This window comes from Ornithorhynchus anatinus, chromosome 1, assembly GCF_004115215.2.
Source record: "Ornithorhynchus anatinus isolate Pmale09 chromosome 1, mOrnAna1.pri.v4, whole genome shotgun sequence".
NCBI lineage: Eukaryota > Metazoa > Chordata > Mammalia > Monotremata > Ornithorhynchidae > Ornithorhynchus > Ornithorhynchus anatinus.
This window is the reverse complement of record NC_041728.1, coordinates 44263304-44282202: the sequence shown is the minus strand read 5'-3', so window position 1 is coordinate 44282202 and position 18899 is coordinate 44263304. Positions and strand designations below refer to the sequence as shown.

General features: G+C 46.0%; 1 protein-coding gene across 2 annotated transcripts in view; it reads left to right on the top strand.

The window, feature by feature from the left end:
- The first annotated feature begins 2143 nt into the window (after window positions 1-2143).
- GTF2A1 (general transcription factor IIA subunit 1) overlaps window positions 2144-18899 on the top strand; it is a 32705-nt gene continuing 15949 nt past the window's right edge. The window contains exons 1-4 of one of the 2 annotated variants that reach the window (XM_007663293.3): window positions 2144-2262; window positions 7555-7656; window positions 13164-13371; window positions 14262-14323. In XM_007663293.3, the coding sequence (XP_007661483.1) occupies window positions 2233-2262; window positions 7555-7656; window positions 13164-13371; window positions 14262-14323 (402 nt within the window). In that variant the 5' untranslated portion in view covers window positions 2144-2232. Of the gene's footprint in view, window positions 2263-7554; window positions 7657-13163; window positions 13372-14258; window positions 14324-18899 lie in introns of both variants that reach the window. The other variant, XM_001512303.4, reaches the window with a different exon arrangement.

Genomic DNA, 18899 nt, shown 5'->3' with positions numbered 1-18899 from the left:
CCCAAATGCTCTAGGCCAATGAAACTTTCGGATGAAAGTGGACTTTTAGGGTCAGAGGGCCGTTGGCCTGTGACGGGGTGGTGGGGGGAGGGGGGTTGTCACGTGACCAGCATCTCCCTAAATTGTGTTTCCATACACACATATTCCTCAGCGCTCGGGCCGTGCTCAAGTCAGGGGGACTTGGCGGTGATGGGTCTTCATCACCATCCCCCCACAAGAGGTCAGGCAGGCGGCCGGGCTCAACCCTCTGCGACACCTGGCTTAGTGGAAAGAGCATGGGCTTAGGGGTCAGAGGTCATGGGTTCTAATCCCAGCTCTGCCACTTGTCAGCTGTGTGACTTTGGGCAAGTCACTTCACTTCTCGGTGCCTTAGTTCCCTCATCTGTAAAATGGGGATTGAGACTGGGAGCCTCATGTGGGACAACCTAATTAACTTGTATCTACCCCAGTGCTTAGAACAGTGCTCGGCACATACTAAGCGCTTAACAAATACCAACATTACTAGAAGCAGCGTGGCTCCGTGGAAAGTGCCCGGGCTTGGGAGTCAGAGGTCATGAGTTCGAATCCCAGCTCGGCCACTTGTCAGCTGTGTGACTGTGGGCAAGTCACTTAACTTCTCTGTGCCTCAGTTACTTCATCTGTAAAATGGGGATTACCTGTGAGCCTCACGAGGGACAAGATTACCCTGTATCTACCCCAGCGCTTAGAACAGTGCTCGGCACACAGTAAGCGCTTAACAAATACCAACATTACTGACTGTAAGCCCGTCAAAGGGCAGGGACCGTCTCTATCTGTTACCGATGTGCCCATTCCAAGCGCTCAGTACAGTGCTCTACCCAGAGTAAGCGCTCAATAACTCCTATTGAATGAATATATCCCTAATCTTAATCCCCCGATTAGACTGTAAAACCGTTAAAGGGTAGGGACCGTCTCTGTCTGTTACCAATTTGTCCAGTCCAAGCGCTCAGTACAGTGCTCTGCCCAGAGTAAGCGCTCAATAAATCCTATTCAATATATCCCTAATCCCCCGATGAGACTGTAAACCCGTCAAAGGGCAGGGACCGTCTCTATCTAATAATGTTGGTATTTAAGCGCTTACTATGTGCCGAGCACTGTTCTAAGCGCTGGGGTAGACACAAGGGAATCAGGTGCCGAGCACTGTTCTAAGCGCTGGGGTAGACACAAGGGAATCAGGTTGTCCCACGTGGGGCTCACAGTCTTAATCCCCATTTTACAGATGAGGGAACTGAGGCACAGAGAAGTTAAGTGACTTGCCCACAGTCACACAGCTGACAAGTGGCAGAGCTGGGATTCGAACTCATGAGCCCTGACTCCAAAGCCCGTGCTCTTTCCACTGCACCACGCTGTCTATTCCAAGCGCTCAGTACAGTGCTCTGCCCAGAGTAAGCGCTCACTAACTCCTATTGAATGAATCTATCCCTAAATCCCCCGATGAGACTGTAAATCCGTCAAAGGGCAGGGACCGTCTCTAGCTGGTACCGACGTGTCCCTTCCAAGCGCTCTGCGCGGCGTAAGCGCTCGATAACTCCTCTCGAATGCACACGACCCTCCGGCCTGCGGTTGCCCCTCGACGGCCCCTCAAGGGGCGGGGGACGCCGGTCACGTGACGGGGGAGCCAGCGCGGGCGCGCGTGACGTCAGCGGGCGGCGGCTCTTCTCGCGCGCGCGCGCGCGCTGCCCCCCCCCCCCCCTCCTCCCGGCCGGCCCCAGGTCTCGCGATGTCTGGCGCGCCCCCGCCCTGCCCCTCTTCCTCGGCGGCGGCGGCGGCGGCGGCCGGTCGCGCAGCTCGTCGGCAGCTATATAAAGGGGAAAGCGGGCGGAGAGGACGGCTGGTGGCTGCAGCCCGTGGCGGCGGCGGTGGGAGCGGCGGCGCGGGGGGCGGCGGAGGCGGCGGCCGGTGGCGCTTTCGCTCCTTTTCCCGGCCCGCGGGGCGGGGAGAGGGGAGAGCCAAGGGGGGGGACACACACGGACACTCTTTCCCCGGCCCCCTCAGGGTGCCTTACTTTTTTTTTTTCCTTCATTTTTAGGGTTCATCTCGTGCTTTTTTGGTTTGGATTTGGGGACCCTCTCCCCGCCCCCTCCCCCCACCCCCCCCCCGATTTTTTTTTTTAAATTTTCTCTCAACTCGGTGGTTTCGGTGCGGTTTTTTTTTTTGGGGGGGGGGGTTCTTTTGTTTTTGACTTTTTTTTTTTTTCTGTGTGTGTGTGTGGAAATGGCGAACTCGGCAAATACAAACCCCGTGGTAAGGATGTGACCGGGGGCGACCGGCGGGGGCTCCAGGAGGAGGAGGAGGAGGAGGAGGCGGCAACGGCCGGGGCGGGAGCGGGAGGACGGGCCGGGCCGCGCCGGGGGGCGGAGGAGGGTCGGATGGACCCCGGTGCTCGGTTCGGTCCTTTCCCCTCCCCCGGCCGCCGCCGCCGCCTCTTCCTCCCCTTCCCGCCGAGCCAGGTGGGGGCGGGGAGGAGGCAGGAATGCGGGGCGCAGGCGGGGGAGGGGGGTAAACTGAGGCAGCCCTCAGCCCGGGGACCCCAGCGAAGCCCCCCCTCCCCCCCACACCCTCAAGACGGACCTGCTTGGTCCCTCTGCGGACCCCAGGGGTCCGGGCCGTGGGGACGGGGGGGGGTCTTTTTGGGGTCTCCCTCTCCTCCTACCCCCCCGACGGGGAAGGGGGACGGGAGAGGAGTTTAGGCGGTGGCGGCTTCTGGAGGTGAAATGGCCGGGGCCATTTTATGTGTCTTTAACATCCAGAACGAAGGTGGAAAAGCACTTGTCCCGCTCTTTCAGAATCGTTAAAATGGCGAAGGGCGAACCCCAAATCCTGCCCGACTGGCGAGAGGAAAAAAAGAAAAAGAATATCCACATGGACCGAGAGAAGCCTCTTTTCTCCCTCCCCCCCGACCACTGGGGCCTTAAAGCCGGCTTACTTGCCGGGTCGCCCCCGACCCTTGTATCGTTGGTGTTGCCGGCAGCCACGTAGGTTCGCAAAAAGCAGTCACATAAGTCGCCGAAGCGGCGCCCTCACCGACCTCCCCCGAACTCCCCTTTAGTGCCGACAATAAAAAAGGAAAAGCATCGACCCGAGCCCCACCCGCCCGCCCCCGAACGCCGTCCCAGGACCGTACCGTGGAGCCTCGGCCCCCCCCCCCCCCCCCGGGTCGGACACTTTTTTTTCCCCGAGAGACAGAGACGGACAGAGAGAGAGAAAGAGCAGAGAGACAGAGCGAGGCCCGACCCATCATGGCTGCTGCTGCAGCTCCCCCTGCTTTTCCGTCCCCGCTCCTTGTGGTCCTCCTCCCTTTGGCGGCCCTGTTTATATAGAGCCATTGCCGCTCTCTAATATAGACTCTGCCAGGATGGGAAGGTGCTTTTCAGGCCTACGTCACCGCCTCTCCATTTAAACACCCGATCGGGCTTTAAATAGTGAGAGCCGCGGCCGCCGGCGGGGCTGGGAGGTGCGGCCTCCTCCCCGCCCGCCCGGGGAAGAGGGGGAGCCCCCTCCCCAGCCTGCGGGGGTTGGGGGGCTGAATCCCGGCTCTGCCACTTGGCAGCCGGGGGGAGGGGGGGGGCTGTGGGTAAGTCCCTTCTCTGGGCCTCAGTTCCCTCGTCTGCGAAATGGGGATGAAGACTGTGAGCCTCATGTGGGACGACCTGATTGCCCTCTATCTACCCCAGCGCTTAGAACAGTGCTCTGCACATAGTAAGCGCTTAACAAATGCCCACGTTATTATTATGGGGGAGACACCCCTCTCCCTCCAACCGAGGCACCCCAATCTCCCATTTATTTCTGTCGATGCTTGTCTACTTGTTCTGTTGTCTGTCTCCCCCCTCCCCCCTTCTAGGCTGTGAGCCCGTTGGGTGGGAATTGTCCCTCTTTATGGCTGTATTGTGCTTTCCACAAGCGCTTAGTACAGTGCTCTGCACATAGTAAGCGCTTAATAAATACTATTGAATGAATATATCCCTAATCCTAATCCCCCGATTAGACTAAACCGGGCAAAGGGCAGGGACTGTCTGTTTCCTATTTGTACATTCCAAGCGCTTAGTACAGTGCTCTGCATATAGTAAGCGCTCAATAAATACTATAGAATGAATCCACCCCCCACCCCCCTCGTTTAGACTGTCGGCCCTCTTTTTGGGGTGCGAGGTGACGGATCTCCCCCCCCCTCCCCCAGTCGGACCTGCTGGACTCTGTGAACCTTGTTTGATTTTTTTTTTTTTGATTGATTTCTCAGAGAAGCAGCGTGGCTCAGTGGAAAGAGCCCGGGCTTGGGAGTCAGAGGTCATGGGTTCCAATCCCGGCTCTACCACTTGGCAGCGGGAGGACTGTGGGCAGGTCGCCTCACTTCTCTGTGCCTCAGTGGCCTCGTCTGGAAAATGGGGTTTGACTGTGAGCCTCACGTGGGACAATCTGATGACCCTGTATCTCCCCCAGCGCTTAGAACTGTGCTCTGCACGTAGTAAGCGCTTAGCAGATACCAACATTATTATTATTTTCTGCATTGAAGAGGAACGCCCTCAAACCGTCCGACACCCCTCTTCCCCCCCCCCCCCCCCGCCCCAAACCAGTCAGTAAATTAACTTTCCCCGGGGTGCTTTTGAGCTCAAGTGGTAGGGTATTCAAAGTCAGAGAAAAGGCCACCCCCGGCCCCCTTTAGGGGGGAATCTACTTAAACCGATTCCCTCTTTTTTTTGCTTTTAAACGTAGGGCTTGAAACAATAGGGCCCCTCTCCTCTGAGAGACGTAAGACCTATTGCGTGGACTGATTCTTTTAAATTCGGCTAGAAAGCACTTGTAAAAATCGAAATACTACATTTTTCTAACGTTCTGGGGGTGGGTAAGAGGGTTTCAGGCCGGGCTTCGGCTCCCCGTTGATGCTTCTGTGGGGGGATTTTAGCCACGTCGGTTTGATGGCACTCTTAATTCAGGAATGCTCTTTGTGACTGCTTGGTGCCCAAAAGACGTCTGGTTTTGTGGTAAGAGTAATGGTCATCATTGTGATGTTTAAGGGCCTCCCGTGCCGAGCACTGGGCTAAACTGGCTGGATTAATTGATAGGAGTTCATCAAGCCAGACACAATCTCTGTCCCTCTTGGGGCTCCCGGTCTCAAGTCGTCACCGGTGGAGATTAATTTGAAAATCAGCCATTGTTCCCCGTCCACCTTTCCCCCCCCTTTTGTGCTTTAATAATGAGAAATTCCAGCTGACTAAATATTCCAGTGACGACAGTTTGGATGAGAAAACAGCAGCTTCAAATAGCGTGCATCGCTAAAACAAATGTTACCAATTATCCACCCTTTGGTTTAAGAACGGTATTCCATGTCATGTGATAGAAAGTCAGGATTTCCTTAAAAAAAATTCCTGTCTTCTAATTACTATAGACTCTTTTAATAAGATGATTTATTTTGTCTCCCTAGCCTTACCTTATGAGGGACTCGGTTATTTTCTTGTACTCAAGCCAATATAGTTCTTCAGCCCAATGTCTGCAGTCTTGAGATGTATTGCTGCTTCATCTAGGATAGAGGGAAACCTCTGTCCCCAAATTGTTATTTTTGAGACAGAGACTCTTTTCATAGTAACCCAGAAATCTTGTATCCTTTTTGTTTTGGTGTTTTTTTTTAAACTGTCACCTTACCAGATGCCTTATTTTGTAAGCATCAATACTTTGCTTTGAGAATAATTAGACTCCCACAAGATATGGTTGTAGAACATACGTTCCATAATGTCTGTAAAATCAGATTTGTGTAATCAACTTCAGTATAAAACTGATGGACAGGGAGCAGTCAAGTGGAGGAATTTGATCACCGCTTAGTCATTTGCTTTAGGAACTATTCATTTCTTTGATGGCTTAATGTTAAATTGATGAATCACGAGTGAACATGGATATGCCTTTTGGGGGAGAATGCTTTATCAAGGTTAGGTTTGGGGTTTTTTGTTGTTGTTGTTGTTTTGCTCCAAAGCATCATTCCTCTTTAGGTAAATCCTTGATTGGCAGCTCCTGGGTAGCTTTAGTATTTGTCAGCATTTGCTAAATGCAGAGATGTTTGTTTTAGATTTATACAGTATCTTTCCTTCAGAGAGCTCTAGAGTAATAGATTGAGGTTGGATTTCCATTTTCTTTCTGTCCTAGGAGTCTGCCTTAGCGTTTCTAAGGTTACTATTCCTTAGGGACAGAGAGATGGTTAACAGTTAAGAAGATGAGCTGGTATTCAGTATGTCACGTGGTGGACCCAAGTTGCAAAATGAATGGAAAAAATCTAAAACTTTACTGTGCTTGAAAAAAAGTATAGGGAATTTAGGATAAACCTTTCATGATTTAAAATTCCCCTTCTTCCTGTCTTGCATCAACTATACCTCTGTGGAGAAACATTCTCGTATTAGTTCATTTTACCGAGTATGCAAGTTAGAGATAGAGGTCAATTTAAGCACCTTCGTTGGACTACTGTAGTCCCCTCCCTGTCCAAACACTAAAGAGAATGAAAATCATGTCTGCCCCCTTTTTTTTTTTTTGGCTTGGAGCTATCACTTGTTCGGGGAAGAGAATGTCAGTTATAGGAATCTCATTAATGATCACAACTAGAAAGGCTGAGCTGACGGGGGTAATCAATATAGTTTACAGGGAATCTACTTCTTAAAATTGGCCAAATATGGGTTCCCAGAAAGGTGGAGAAAGGGATACGGGACCTGACTGAGGAAACGATGGCATTCTCGCTTGTCTTGTCTTATGCCGTCAAGTCATTTCCCTCTGCAAACTGCCCAAAAGCCAGCATGTTAGGCCAGCCTCTATTTTCCTTTTTCTGTGAAATCATCCCGGTCTGATCAGTAGCAGCATAATCATTAGAGAAGCAGCATAGCTTAATGGAAAGAGTGTGGGCTTGGGAGTCAGAGGACATGGGTTCTATTCCTACCTCTGCCATGTAATAATAATGTTGGTATTAGTTAAGCACTGACTATGTGCCAAGCACTGTTCTAAGTGCTAGGGTAGATACAAGGTAATCAGGTTGTCCCACGCGGGGCTCACAGTCTTCATCCCCGTTTTACAGATGAGGGAACTGGGGCACAAAGAAGCGAAGTGACTTACCCAAAGTCACACAGCTGACAAGTGGCGGAGCTGGGATTAGAACCCATGACCTCCGACTCCCAAGCTCGGGCTTTTTCCACTAAGTCATGCTGTTTCTGTCTGTTGTGTGGCCTTGGGCAAGTCACTTAACTTCTCTGTGCCTCAGTTACCTCATCTGTAAAATGGGGATTAAAAGTGTGAGCCCCATGTGGGACAACGTGATTACCCTCTATCTACCCCAGCACTTAGAACGGTGCTTGGCACATAGGAAGCACTTAACAAATACCATCATTTATTATCTCTTTATGGGCTCATTTTAATGACAGCCTAGAGTTACCCCAAAAGACAGTGTGCCAATCATGCAAAACCCAGATATGCTTTAATTAAATCCTGATGCTAGGATTCTCTCTCCTACTCCCCCAGCCCCCCCACCCCTTCACCCCTCAAACCACTTATTTCTCTTTCTTTTTCTTAAAGCCCAAGTTATACCGTTCTGTGATTGAAGACGTCATCAATGATGTTCGAGAAGTGTTTCTGGATGATGGAGTAGATGAACAGGTCCTCCTGGAACTGAAAACAGTGAGTTATTTTCTTCCAAAATGTTTGTAAAGTTGGTTTCCGTGTTTATCTAATGATCAGATGATCTAGATTTCCCGGGACAGGTATTTTAATTTCCACCAGCCTCCATCTGTGGAATTGCTGTAATCCTACATGTTGGTCTTTGTTTTGAAGTGACAAGTGATGGTAAATGAGATGTTTCGTTGTTAAATGGGTCAGGGTACCAGCAGAAAGAATGAATATTACTGTCAATCAGTGCTATTTATTGAGCCCCTTATTGTTTGCAGAGCACTATAGGAAGCACTTGGGAAAATATAGAGTTGGTGGACATGTTTCCTGCCCACGAGCAGCTTACAGTCTAGAGAATTGGCTTTAATTTACTAATTTTTCAGCTAGATGATGAGTTCAGCTAGATTGAGTTTGGCCAGTAGTGATTTTTGGATGTGGTTTTTTTGTTTTTGTGTCGATGTGTGGTCAAGTGACCTGAATTCTTCAGTTAGAGTTCACTTTTATGACCTTATTAACCATTCTAGTCCTGCAGTGTGCTGGTTGGTAAGGTTGTCACATTCTTATTAATAACCATCATTCTCCTTCTTTGCCCCAAACAAATATCACTTTCTGTCGATGAGATTTTCTTTTACTGTTTGGATGGACTTCCATGGAAAACCTCCATGCCTTCTTCGAGGTAGAAGAATTTTTTTGTACTAATGTCTGTCTCCTCCCTTCTAGACTGTAAACTCATAGTAAGAAGGGACTGTCTGCCTAATCTATGCTGTTCTCTCCCAAATACCTAGTACCGTGTGCTGAACACAGCAAGCACTGAGATACCATTGAATGATTCATTTATTTATAATCCTGAAGAATTCTTCAGTAGTGTAAAGTCCTGGAAAGTAATAGTGTGGAAACAACTGCTCTTTGTATATTGGACTGTTCTAAGAATAAAGATTAGATAGCTGAAGGATATCTATCTACCTAGGTTTGGAGGGACACCGCACTTCTACTCCAACTAGAAGCAGTGTCGCCTACTGGGAAGACCATGGACCTGGGTCCTAACCCTGGCTTTACCAATTGCTTGCTATATGACCCTGGGCAAGTCACTTAAAGTCTCTGTGCCTCAGTTCTTCTATTCTGCCTCCTACTTAGGCTTTGAGCCCCATGTGGGACAGGAACTGTACCCAATGTAATTGTTCTTGTCCCAGTGCTTATGGGTTCTAGTCCCAGCTCTGCCACCTGTTAGCTGTGTAATCTTGGTCAAATCACTTAACTTCTCGGTGCCTCAGTTACCTTATCTGTAAAATGGGGATTAAGACTGTGAGCCTCACGTTGGACAACCTGATTACCCTGTATCTAGAACAGTGCTTGGCACTTAGTAAGTGCCAGTGCTTAAAACAGTGCTCGGCACATAGTAAGCACCAGTGTTTAGAACAGTGCTAGGCACATAGTAAGCGCTTAACAAATACCATCATTATTATTATTACAGTGTTTGACACACAGCCTGTATGGGCAGGGAATGTGTCCACTAACTCTATTATATTGTACTCTCCCAAGCGCTTAGAATACTGCTCTGCACTCAGTAAGTGCTCAATAAATACGATTGAATGAATGAATGAACAGTTCTCCGCATATGTGATGCACTCAGTAAATACAATTGTTTGATTAGTAAGCACCTAACAAATACCACTGAAAAAAAAATGCCATCTGACACTGGGAGCCATTTTGTCATTTGTCATTTTGTTGTCGGATATTCATGGCAATCCTTGCACCTGTAATTGCCACAGGAAAATTTTTATTCATGTGGGATTTTTTGGTTTTTGTGGTGATGAGCATTTGGGTGTGCTTCAAAGTGAGGTGGTCATTTTTCTCCGATCTTTCAGTGGTGTTTAACTGAGCGTAAGCTCATTGTGAGCAGGGAATGTGCCTGTTACATTGTGATCTCCTAAATGCTTAGTATAGAGCTCTGCATACTGTAAATGCTCAATAAATATGATTGACTGGCTGAACCCTTTATGTATACAAAGCACTGTACTATTAAATGCCTGAACTAAGCATAAGACTTAGGAATAGCCATCAGAAGGACTGTGATCAGTTTTAAACCTCTTTTCTACATCCCTTTTCTTGTGACAATCATGTTCCTACATTGACTTAGCCCTGAAAAGGAGGGGAGCATTTCTAGTTCTGGCTTCTGGCTGACATCACATACCATACATTCATATTTTCCTTTTTCCATGATTTTGCTGTCCGCAACTGGCTTCCGTTAACGAAAAAATCGTTGCCACTATTTCATTTCTCATCAGTCCAAGGTATAGCACCCCAAGTTGACCCTAAAGCATTGCGTGCCGCCCACACACTGGAACAGTACTGCTCTAATACTTAGATATGTGTAGATCTTACAGGATCTATTATTTAAGCTTTAGCTCATGTTCATAGCCTCATTTTCCTCTTACCTGTAAATTGTACCCACTAGGTCACAATTTTTTGTTTTTTATTTTTTAAGGGTAGGGGTCGTGTCCATCTTCTTTCTCCCATAGATTTATTTCCATTGGGATTCCCATGGGATTCTCATTCCCATATGAGAAGTAGTGAGGTTTAGTGGAAAGAGCCTGAGTTTGGGAGTCAGAGGTTGTGAGTTCTAAACCTGGCTCTGCCCGCTTGTCTGCTCTGTGACTTTGGGCAGGTCACTTCTCTGTGCCTCAGTTCCCTCATCTCTATTGGGGATTAAGACTGTGAGCCCCACATGGGTCAACCTGATTACCTTGTATCTACCCCAGTGCTTAGAACAGTGTTTGGCACAAAGTAAATGCTAAACAGGTACCATCATTATTATTACTCTTATTTAGTACAGTGTTTTACACCTAGTAGGTGCTCAGTAAATCCAGTCTTTCCCTGGCCTGACCCCCACCTTTTGTGTGTATGGGGGTGCTTTCAGGGAATCCTGGCTTGCCTGCTCCTGGTTTCCTGGTTGGGGTGGTACAGTCAGACAGTTGCAGTTTGGTGAGGCTGTTCTGCGCTAGCATGAGCTTCTCTGTTCTAGTGCTGCTCTTGTTCTTTGGGTCAGGTCCATGTGGTTGTGCAGGGGGGTAGTTTTTTATTCATTTTTGGAGAACTGCTGCAGTTGGGACCCTTTTTGAGGGCTGTTGTGGTTTCTTCTTGTTGTTTTGGGGTTTTTTGTCCCCGTCTCCCCCTTGTTTTGTGTGAGTGAAAAATACTCCTCCTAACCCATCCGGAGACCGTCTGAGTATTGTATTCAACAAAGAGTCACCCGGTGGGGGAGAAGAACACAGGTTTCTGCTGTCTTGAAGCTCCCAGAAATCTTCAGAGTTTGTGGCCACAGGTTGCATTTGTTCTCCCCACTCTTGTCCCACGGGCCACAAGGCAGACTGGGCAAGAGTGTGCATGGTTCCCTGCAGAGTTAACAAGTGCACGTATCCTGTTGGTGGTAGGATGCAGTTTTCCCTCTGACCCATTTTAGTCTGGACAGGGTGTATCCTCTATAGCCAGAGCCAAGTTGCCCTATTGGATTTTCATGGAGAAAGTGTGCAAGAAATACTCTCACAAATGGCAGTCACCAACGTTTATGAACTTACTTCCCAAGTGCTTAGAGTAGTGCTGTACACATAGTAAATGGTCAGTAAGTACCAATGATTGATTATTTATACCCATCCTCAGCACATCTGTGCATATTTGTATTTAGCTGTATAGTTTATCTTGATTTCTTTCTTTGTAAATATTTTTTATCTGTTCCTCCATTAGAGGGTAAGCTCTTCACGGGCGTGAGGTGGGTCACTTCATCATATACTTCAGAAGTGCTAAGTACAGTGTGGGTAGGAGATGTCACTACCTCATTTTGCATTTAAGTGTACACAGTGGGTACTCAATAAATAATGCCATTAATCAGTTGCATTTATTGGGTGCTTAATGTGTGCAGAGCACTGTACTAAGTGCTTGGGAATAAATAGAGCAGAGTTGGTAGACACATTCCCTGCCCAGAAAGAACTCACAGTCTACTTGATCTCGTGGCTGTGACCTCACAAACTGAAAAACAACTCTACTATTTGTAAATGGTTTGGCAAGTATGCAATAAGGAAAATTTACATTTTCTGTACACAGCAATCTGACAGTCTCCCTAGGGAAGCACTATGATAGAACACCATTTACAAATAGTGGAGCAGGAGCAAGGACTTGGATGAGTTAGGTCCTAAAATGAATATGTCAGAATGAAATAGACTAGATAATATGCTCAAGTGCTGAGAATGGTATTTAACAGTCAGTCAATTAATGGTATGTTTTTAGCGCTTACTCTGAGCAGAGCACTGTACTTAGCGCTTGGGAGAGTACAACAAAATTAGCAGACACGTTCCCAAACCCAATAACAGTGTTCTTGTTTATAAGGGGGTGTGTGTGTGTGTGTATGCACGTGCGCTTTCATGCATCACTGGGTTGTCAGTTGAGTTTTAGGTGAACAAATTCAAGGTTGGTTGAGATTATTATTCATAATAGTAGTGATGATAGTGTTTAAGCATTTACCATGTACCAGGCACTGGGGCTTGGACACAGCCCCTTGTCCCACAATCCTAGGGGTAAGGAGAACAGAAACTCCCCATTTTAAGGCTGAGGGGCTGGAGGCCCAGATTTGCCCAAGGTCACACAGTGGGTAAATTGCAGAGCTGGGATTAGAGCCCAGGTCCTTTGACCGAGCAGTGGGGACTAGTGGGTAGAGCATAGGCCTGGGAATCAGAAGGACCAGGATTCTAATCCTGCCTCTGCTACTTGTCTGTTGTGTGACTTTAGGCAAGTCACTTCACTTCTCTGTGCTTTAGTTCCCTCAACTATAAAATGGGGATTAAGACTGTGAGCTCCATGTGGGACAGGGACTGAATCCAACCTGATCAGCTTGTATCTACCCCAGCGCTTAGAACAGTTCTTAAATACCACAGTTACTACCAGACCCAGGCTTTCTCCACTAGGCCACTCAGTAAGTAAGTGATTTTTATTTTTTTTGAGGGAGGCAGGGGAGAGAGGCAGCTCTTGAGAGTAACATATATAAAATCTTTATAAAAGTCGAGGTGAAAGCAGAAGGTAATCAAGTAAAATATTTTATTTTTAAAAGGATTTGTGTCTTGACATGGATAGAATAAGTTGATGTGATTAACGTTTTGCGGGAGTGTTGCTTGAATCTGAAAATAGAAGCTTGAGTAGTATTCTAGTCATAACCCTTCCCTCCCAAATATTCAGTACTCTTCTCAGTGTAGCAAGTTAGTATAGAAAAACAAAATGATTAAACGAGAAGATGGGTGGGCAGGGAATATGGATTGATTTAGAATCATCAGCCAGATAGAAAAAAAATCTCTCCCTCTTTGTCATTGCCAATTATTTTAAATTAATGAAAAACTGAAATTTAAAACGAGGGCCAAGTGCAATGTGCTTGAATTGTCTTTCCTCCTAGTTTTATCTACAATTGTTTTATATATATATATATACACACACACAAACACACACACACATATACATTTTTTAAAAATAAATTTCAGTTATGGGAAAACAAACTGATGCAGTCCAAAGCAGTGGATGGGTTTCATTCAGAAGAACAGCAGCTTTTATTGCAAGTGCAGCAGCAGCAGCAGCAACAGCAGCAGCAACAGCATCACCATCACCATCACCACCAGCAAGCACAGCAGCAGCAGACTGTGCAGCCGCAATCTCAGACGCAACAGGTCCTCATCCCTGCGTCTCAGCAAGGTAAGACTCATTTTCTAAGGGAGTTGGGAGAGGGCTCATCCCCCAGTTAGTTAGGTAGATCACTTCATCTTGGCCAAAGAGGATCAAAGCTGGTTTGAAAAGCTTCACAGGCTGTCCTGCCGGAGAGAGTAATGGCTTCTATCCATTCCTCTTCCGGGCCCCTGTGGAAGGTAGCCCTTGCCTTGCTGATCACTTTCCTCCGCTGGCGGAATCACACCGCTAACTAAAACATGGGGTAACGAATTTGTGGGCCACTTTCTTAAAAATGAGCATGCTCGGGGAACCTAAAAGAAATGTCAGTTGAGGGTATACTCTCTTTCTTGGAAGAAATTTGTGTAAAAATTCAGAGGGTTTCCAAATGTTGTGAAAGTATATCTAGATCATGAAGTAGATTGGGATCCCTGAAACTCAGTTGACCCAAACTTGTGAAGAGGTTCTAATTTATTAAACCAATTCAAATGGTTGAAATGGTATGAGTGAAAATACTAGAGACTCATCATCCTGTGGTCTTCAGCTCCGCTGTCTGGATTTTAGTTTCAAAGTGATTGAAACTTGCCACTTGTCCTTCATGGATTATTAGGATGAAGGCAATGTCCTTTTCTGACATTTGAAGGATAAATATAGTATTCGCGTATATCTAAGTGTGTTGCTTTCTGGAGCTCGGGGGATGGTGGATGAATAGATGAAGAGGAGAGTTGGGGTTGTCGAAGTTGTCCTTTAGTTTGTCCTCTTTTTTTGCCTGGGATAATTATGGTTCTTTATGAGGGTAGAAATTAATGAATAGTTTGAAAATCCCAGTGGTACCATACCATTTTCAGTTGGAGATAGGCTCTTTTTTGTGTAGGAGTAGTCAATCACCCTGATCCCTTTTTTTGTTTTGTTTCTAGCAGCACCACAGCAAGTTATTGTACCAGATTCTAAGCTGATACAGCATATGAATGCTTCAGGCATGGTAAGACCAGTGTGCCAATGTTGACTTTCCAGTTGATTTTCTTCATGATACCATTTTGATTGTGTAAGACCCTGTGGAACAGCTACTTTAGAAATCAAGAACAACTCAAAATAGCTAATTTTTGAGGGAATGAGTTTAACCTTGTCAGCAATGAGTCAAGATAGATTTTGATCGAAGGAAAGGAAAACAGACTTTTACATTATGAGCTGTTGCTTCTTGTGTTTAGCATTGCCATACTCTCTAGACAGACATTCTTCCAGAAGAAGAAATCATCTTAAAATATCCCAGCCATCTTTCAGAATGCCACCTTTGAGAGCAAGACTGGAAGCAGAATGGACTAGGTCCATGGTAGAGGAGGTTTCACCTTGAGTGACTTTCCTTCACTTTCCCCCTTCCCATGCCCCCTCCCCCGAGTGTTTCCTGGCCTCAAAGGAGCTTTCAACTACATTATAGTGAACCCAAGGGCTCTGACAAAATATCCAAAAACGGAGTTCTGCAGTCTCTGGTTCTAGGTCCTCAAGCTTTAGGGACCGGGTCATATTGCCTCCTTTGTATTCCTTCCAAGCCTTCCTTCAGCTTTGCACACAGTAAGTGCTTAATACTTTCCTTTACTCTTTCATCTTTTCTTCCCCCCAAGGATCCCATCCCATCACCTCCCAGGCCCCCAGCGTTGACTCTTCTTTCTCTCTCTGCATGTCTGTCTCATTACACCCACTGTCACCAAATCCTGTTTGTTTTTTCATGACAACCCCTGCAGCATCCACCCCTTCTCCTTCCAAACAGCCACCATGTTGGGCCAGATACTTGCCTTGTCCAGATCACTTTTGAATATCATTGTTTTGTGCAAATCTCCCCCCATTCTGACTGCCCAACTCATGGTTTTGTGCCCAGAGGTGGTTGGGGGGAGGGTCTTGCATTTAGTTTGGTTCTTAAGCAAAACGAACCCTGACCTAATTCAAAACATTTCAGTGGCCAGTCATTGTATGTACATTTGATTGGCTTCAAAGGAGAATGTGTAACTGTTGCTCTTTGTGGGAAGCCGTTGGACTGTTTTCTGACCAATCATACTATTTATTGAGTGCTTACTGTGTACAGAACACTGACCTCAGTGATAGGACAGTGACTTTAAAGAATTCAAGAATTCACTGTTTTAGTAGCCTGTGTGAAACTCCACTACTAAAAGGACAAGCAATTTGTACTTTGTGGCTAAGCTTTTTCAGTGTGAATTGTTTTACGGGTTAGAGTTGATAGAACTATATACCAGTATACCAGAAGAGGGAGACATAGTATCCTCTTAAGAAGGAAAGATGACTACTTGTGAAGTTGAATTCAACTTTTTTTTTTTGAGTGACTGAAAATAAAATTCAGTCCATCCACTCAGAAATGTGGTGTGACCATAGAACTAGCAGTTGAACTATTAGGCATATCAGAGTAAGCTCCTTGATGGTGGGGATTGTGTCTACCAATTTAGGTGTATTGTACTCTCCTAAGCCAAGAGTACAGAGCCCTGTGCACGTTAAGTGATCAATAGCTACCACTGATTGAGATGGTTGAAATTTTTATTTTTTTTAGTTCACATCAACTCTCAGCTTGAGAAAGGTTTGAAGAGGTAAGCCTGAGTATTAATCTTATCAGAATGATTTTTTAAAAAGTCAGATTTCAGTTTTTTCCCTTAGGGCACACTCTGAAATTCACTGTCTCTGAATTGCTGTGCAAAAATACTGCAGTGAATTGGGCTCTGAGTGATGGTGGAGAAGTGTATTTCAGGACCTTAACATAAAGAATCTTCATGTGTTGATAAGATCTGGGACATAGGGTGGGGCGGAGGGTGATCACTGACTGGTCATTCCGTCTCTGATTGTCTCACTTCCTCTTTTTTCCTGAGAAGGGGACCTGGACTGGGAACTTAAGCACTTTGTGGGCAGGGAGCATATTTTGTGCTTCCATTAGACTTCCTCCAGTTCTTAGTGCAGTACGTTGTGCTTGGTGAGGAGCATTGCTAAAGTTGCACTTACCCCAGGCCTTTTTGGGCTGAGGTTATCCCCGTAGGATGAGAATGGGAGGCCCCAACTCCCCACTTCTTTCCCATCCCTCTGTTCCCCTAGAGACAATTCCCCAAAGTGTGGAGGTCACCTACAGAAGCAAGTCACTTCACTGTTCCAAGGAGTTCCAGGAGATTTTTTTAGGAGTTCTTGGACCATGCAAGAACAGGAATACATTCACTGTGGAATAGGCTTTTCAAAAGACTATTTTTCCACTGACTGATTCTTTTTATAATTATTTTTCTTGTTATTAGAGGAGACTTATCGGAGCTCTCTTGCACTTCGTCTGTGTACTGGAAATTCCTGAAGGGCAGGAGTCATGTCTACCAACTCTATTATATTCTCCCAAGCGCCTAGTACTGTGCTATGCACGCAGCAAATACTCGATGAATGCCATGTATTTAAGCTTGCCTTTGAACGCTAAGCCAAATGCGGAGTTTCTCCTATTGATTTGTTCTTAAAAGATTCAGTAGCTGCGGATTCCACACCCTGGGAATTTAGTTGTTCCTAATGAGGGCTGTGTATACATGTGGTATTCACCTGTGTACCCACACTGGCATACACTGTGGTATAACTGGGTTATGGTCCTTCAGAGTGTGATATCTTGAGTATGTTTTCCCAGAAACTTAAGCATTACCTCTGGAAAAGTAATACAGTTCCTTCACTTGGCATATTCCTTAGTGGTAAACGTCACCCAGTGGTAACATTATAGTTGCAGTATCAAATGAGGTGTGTTATCATAAGGTCTTTTTTCAGGAGAGTGCCAGTTGTAGGCTCTTGTCCTGCTGACTGCAGAAGTGGTTTTAACTCTAAGGAAAATTTTGAGACAGAGTGTGCTTAACTAAGGTTCAACAGCAACTTTCTCATGTCTTTTCTAAAAAAAACTTTTTTTAATGGTATTTAAGTGCTTACTTATGTGTCAGGCACTGTTCTAAGTGCTGGGGTAGATAAAAGGTAATCAGGTTGGACGTAGTCCATGTTCCTCATGGGTCTTGCAGTCTTAACCCCCATTTTACAGATAAGGTAACAGGCACAGGAAAGTTAAGTGGCTTGCCCAATATGTCACAGGAGAAAAGTGGCAGAACTGGGGCCAGAACTCAAGTCCTTCTAACTTTGTAGGAGCCTGTTATCTGAGTACCTCTGCATGCCCCACCATTATCATATTTACCATTTCAACTGCTTTCTTGAAAACTAGTGCAAAACCTTTTACTTCTAAGATGCAGTATGGCCTAGTAGAAAGAGCATAGGCCTGGGAATCAAGAGAACCTGAGTTCTAACCAGCTCCAACATCTGTCTGTCGTGTGACCTTTGGACAAATCACTTCACTTCTCTGTGCCTCAGTAACTTTGTAAAGTGGGGTTTGACTGTGAGCCCCAACCCGATTATCTTGTGTATCTACCCCTGCACTTAGTACCTGGTACATAATACTAATAATAATGTTGGTATTCGTTAAGTGCTTACTATGTGCAGAGCACTGTTCTAAGCGCTGTTGTAGGTACAGGGTAATCAGGATGTCCCACATGAGGCTCACAGTCTTTATCCCCATTTTACAGATGAGGTAACTAAGGCACAGAGAAGTAAAGTGACTTGCCCACAGTCACACAGCTGACAAGTGGAAAAGCGGGTATTTGAACCCATGACCTCTGACCCATGATGTAGAGAGTGCCTAACAAATACCATAAAAAAATAGCTGTTGATGGAAAAAGCTGAACATAATTTGTTTCAGCCTCTTCTTAATGACAGTGATTGGCCAAAGTTCTCTGAGGTCCTCGCTGAACTGAGATCTGCACATCACCCATTTAAGGTTGCTTCTGCAGTGTCAGGATCTATTTGACACCCTGAAAATTGGACACCAGCTGAGCACAGAAAACTCCTAATGATATGAGTGTTGATGTCAATTACTCATTCTCAGTCCAAGTTGGCGGGCTGACGGAGAGGAGCAGAGAGGGACTTAGCTGTAGCACTTAGCTAAATACTGGGAACAGATTTGCATAACTGTGAGATTAGACGTCAGATCATACCAGTTGAATTGAGGGTGGTTTGTAATTGGGCTCTGCCTTTGTGTATTCTCCATTTATATGCCCCCAGAGAGACCCCTTTCTTAAACATTGCACAGTCTTGCAGGTGTGGATTGCTTGAATCTCTACGTCTGGGAAGGTCCCAAGAGAAGTCTAAGTGCTAAACCAGTTTGCGTGTTCGGCCAGTTTGATTGTCCTTGGATCCCGGTGTGGGACGAATGGAAATTTTCCAAATTATAAACCTTAGAGTTTAAAAACTCTTTCCATCGGTAATGCGTTATTTTGCACTTTGATTTTCCTTGTTATGCATAAGCTTGCCTCATGTTTACAGGAAAAACTATGGCACTTCCAATGTTGCCCCAGGAAAATAACCAAGAAAAAATGATCAGTGAGTTTTTTTTAAAAAAGTCACAAATCCCTTCTCATCTTTGCCAGAACATTGAACTTAATTCCCCATATATCGGCGTCCTTTGGGGGACACTCACTCATTCGATTGCATTTAGTAGCCCTAACTGT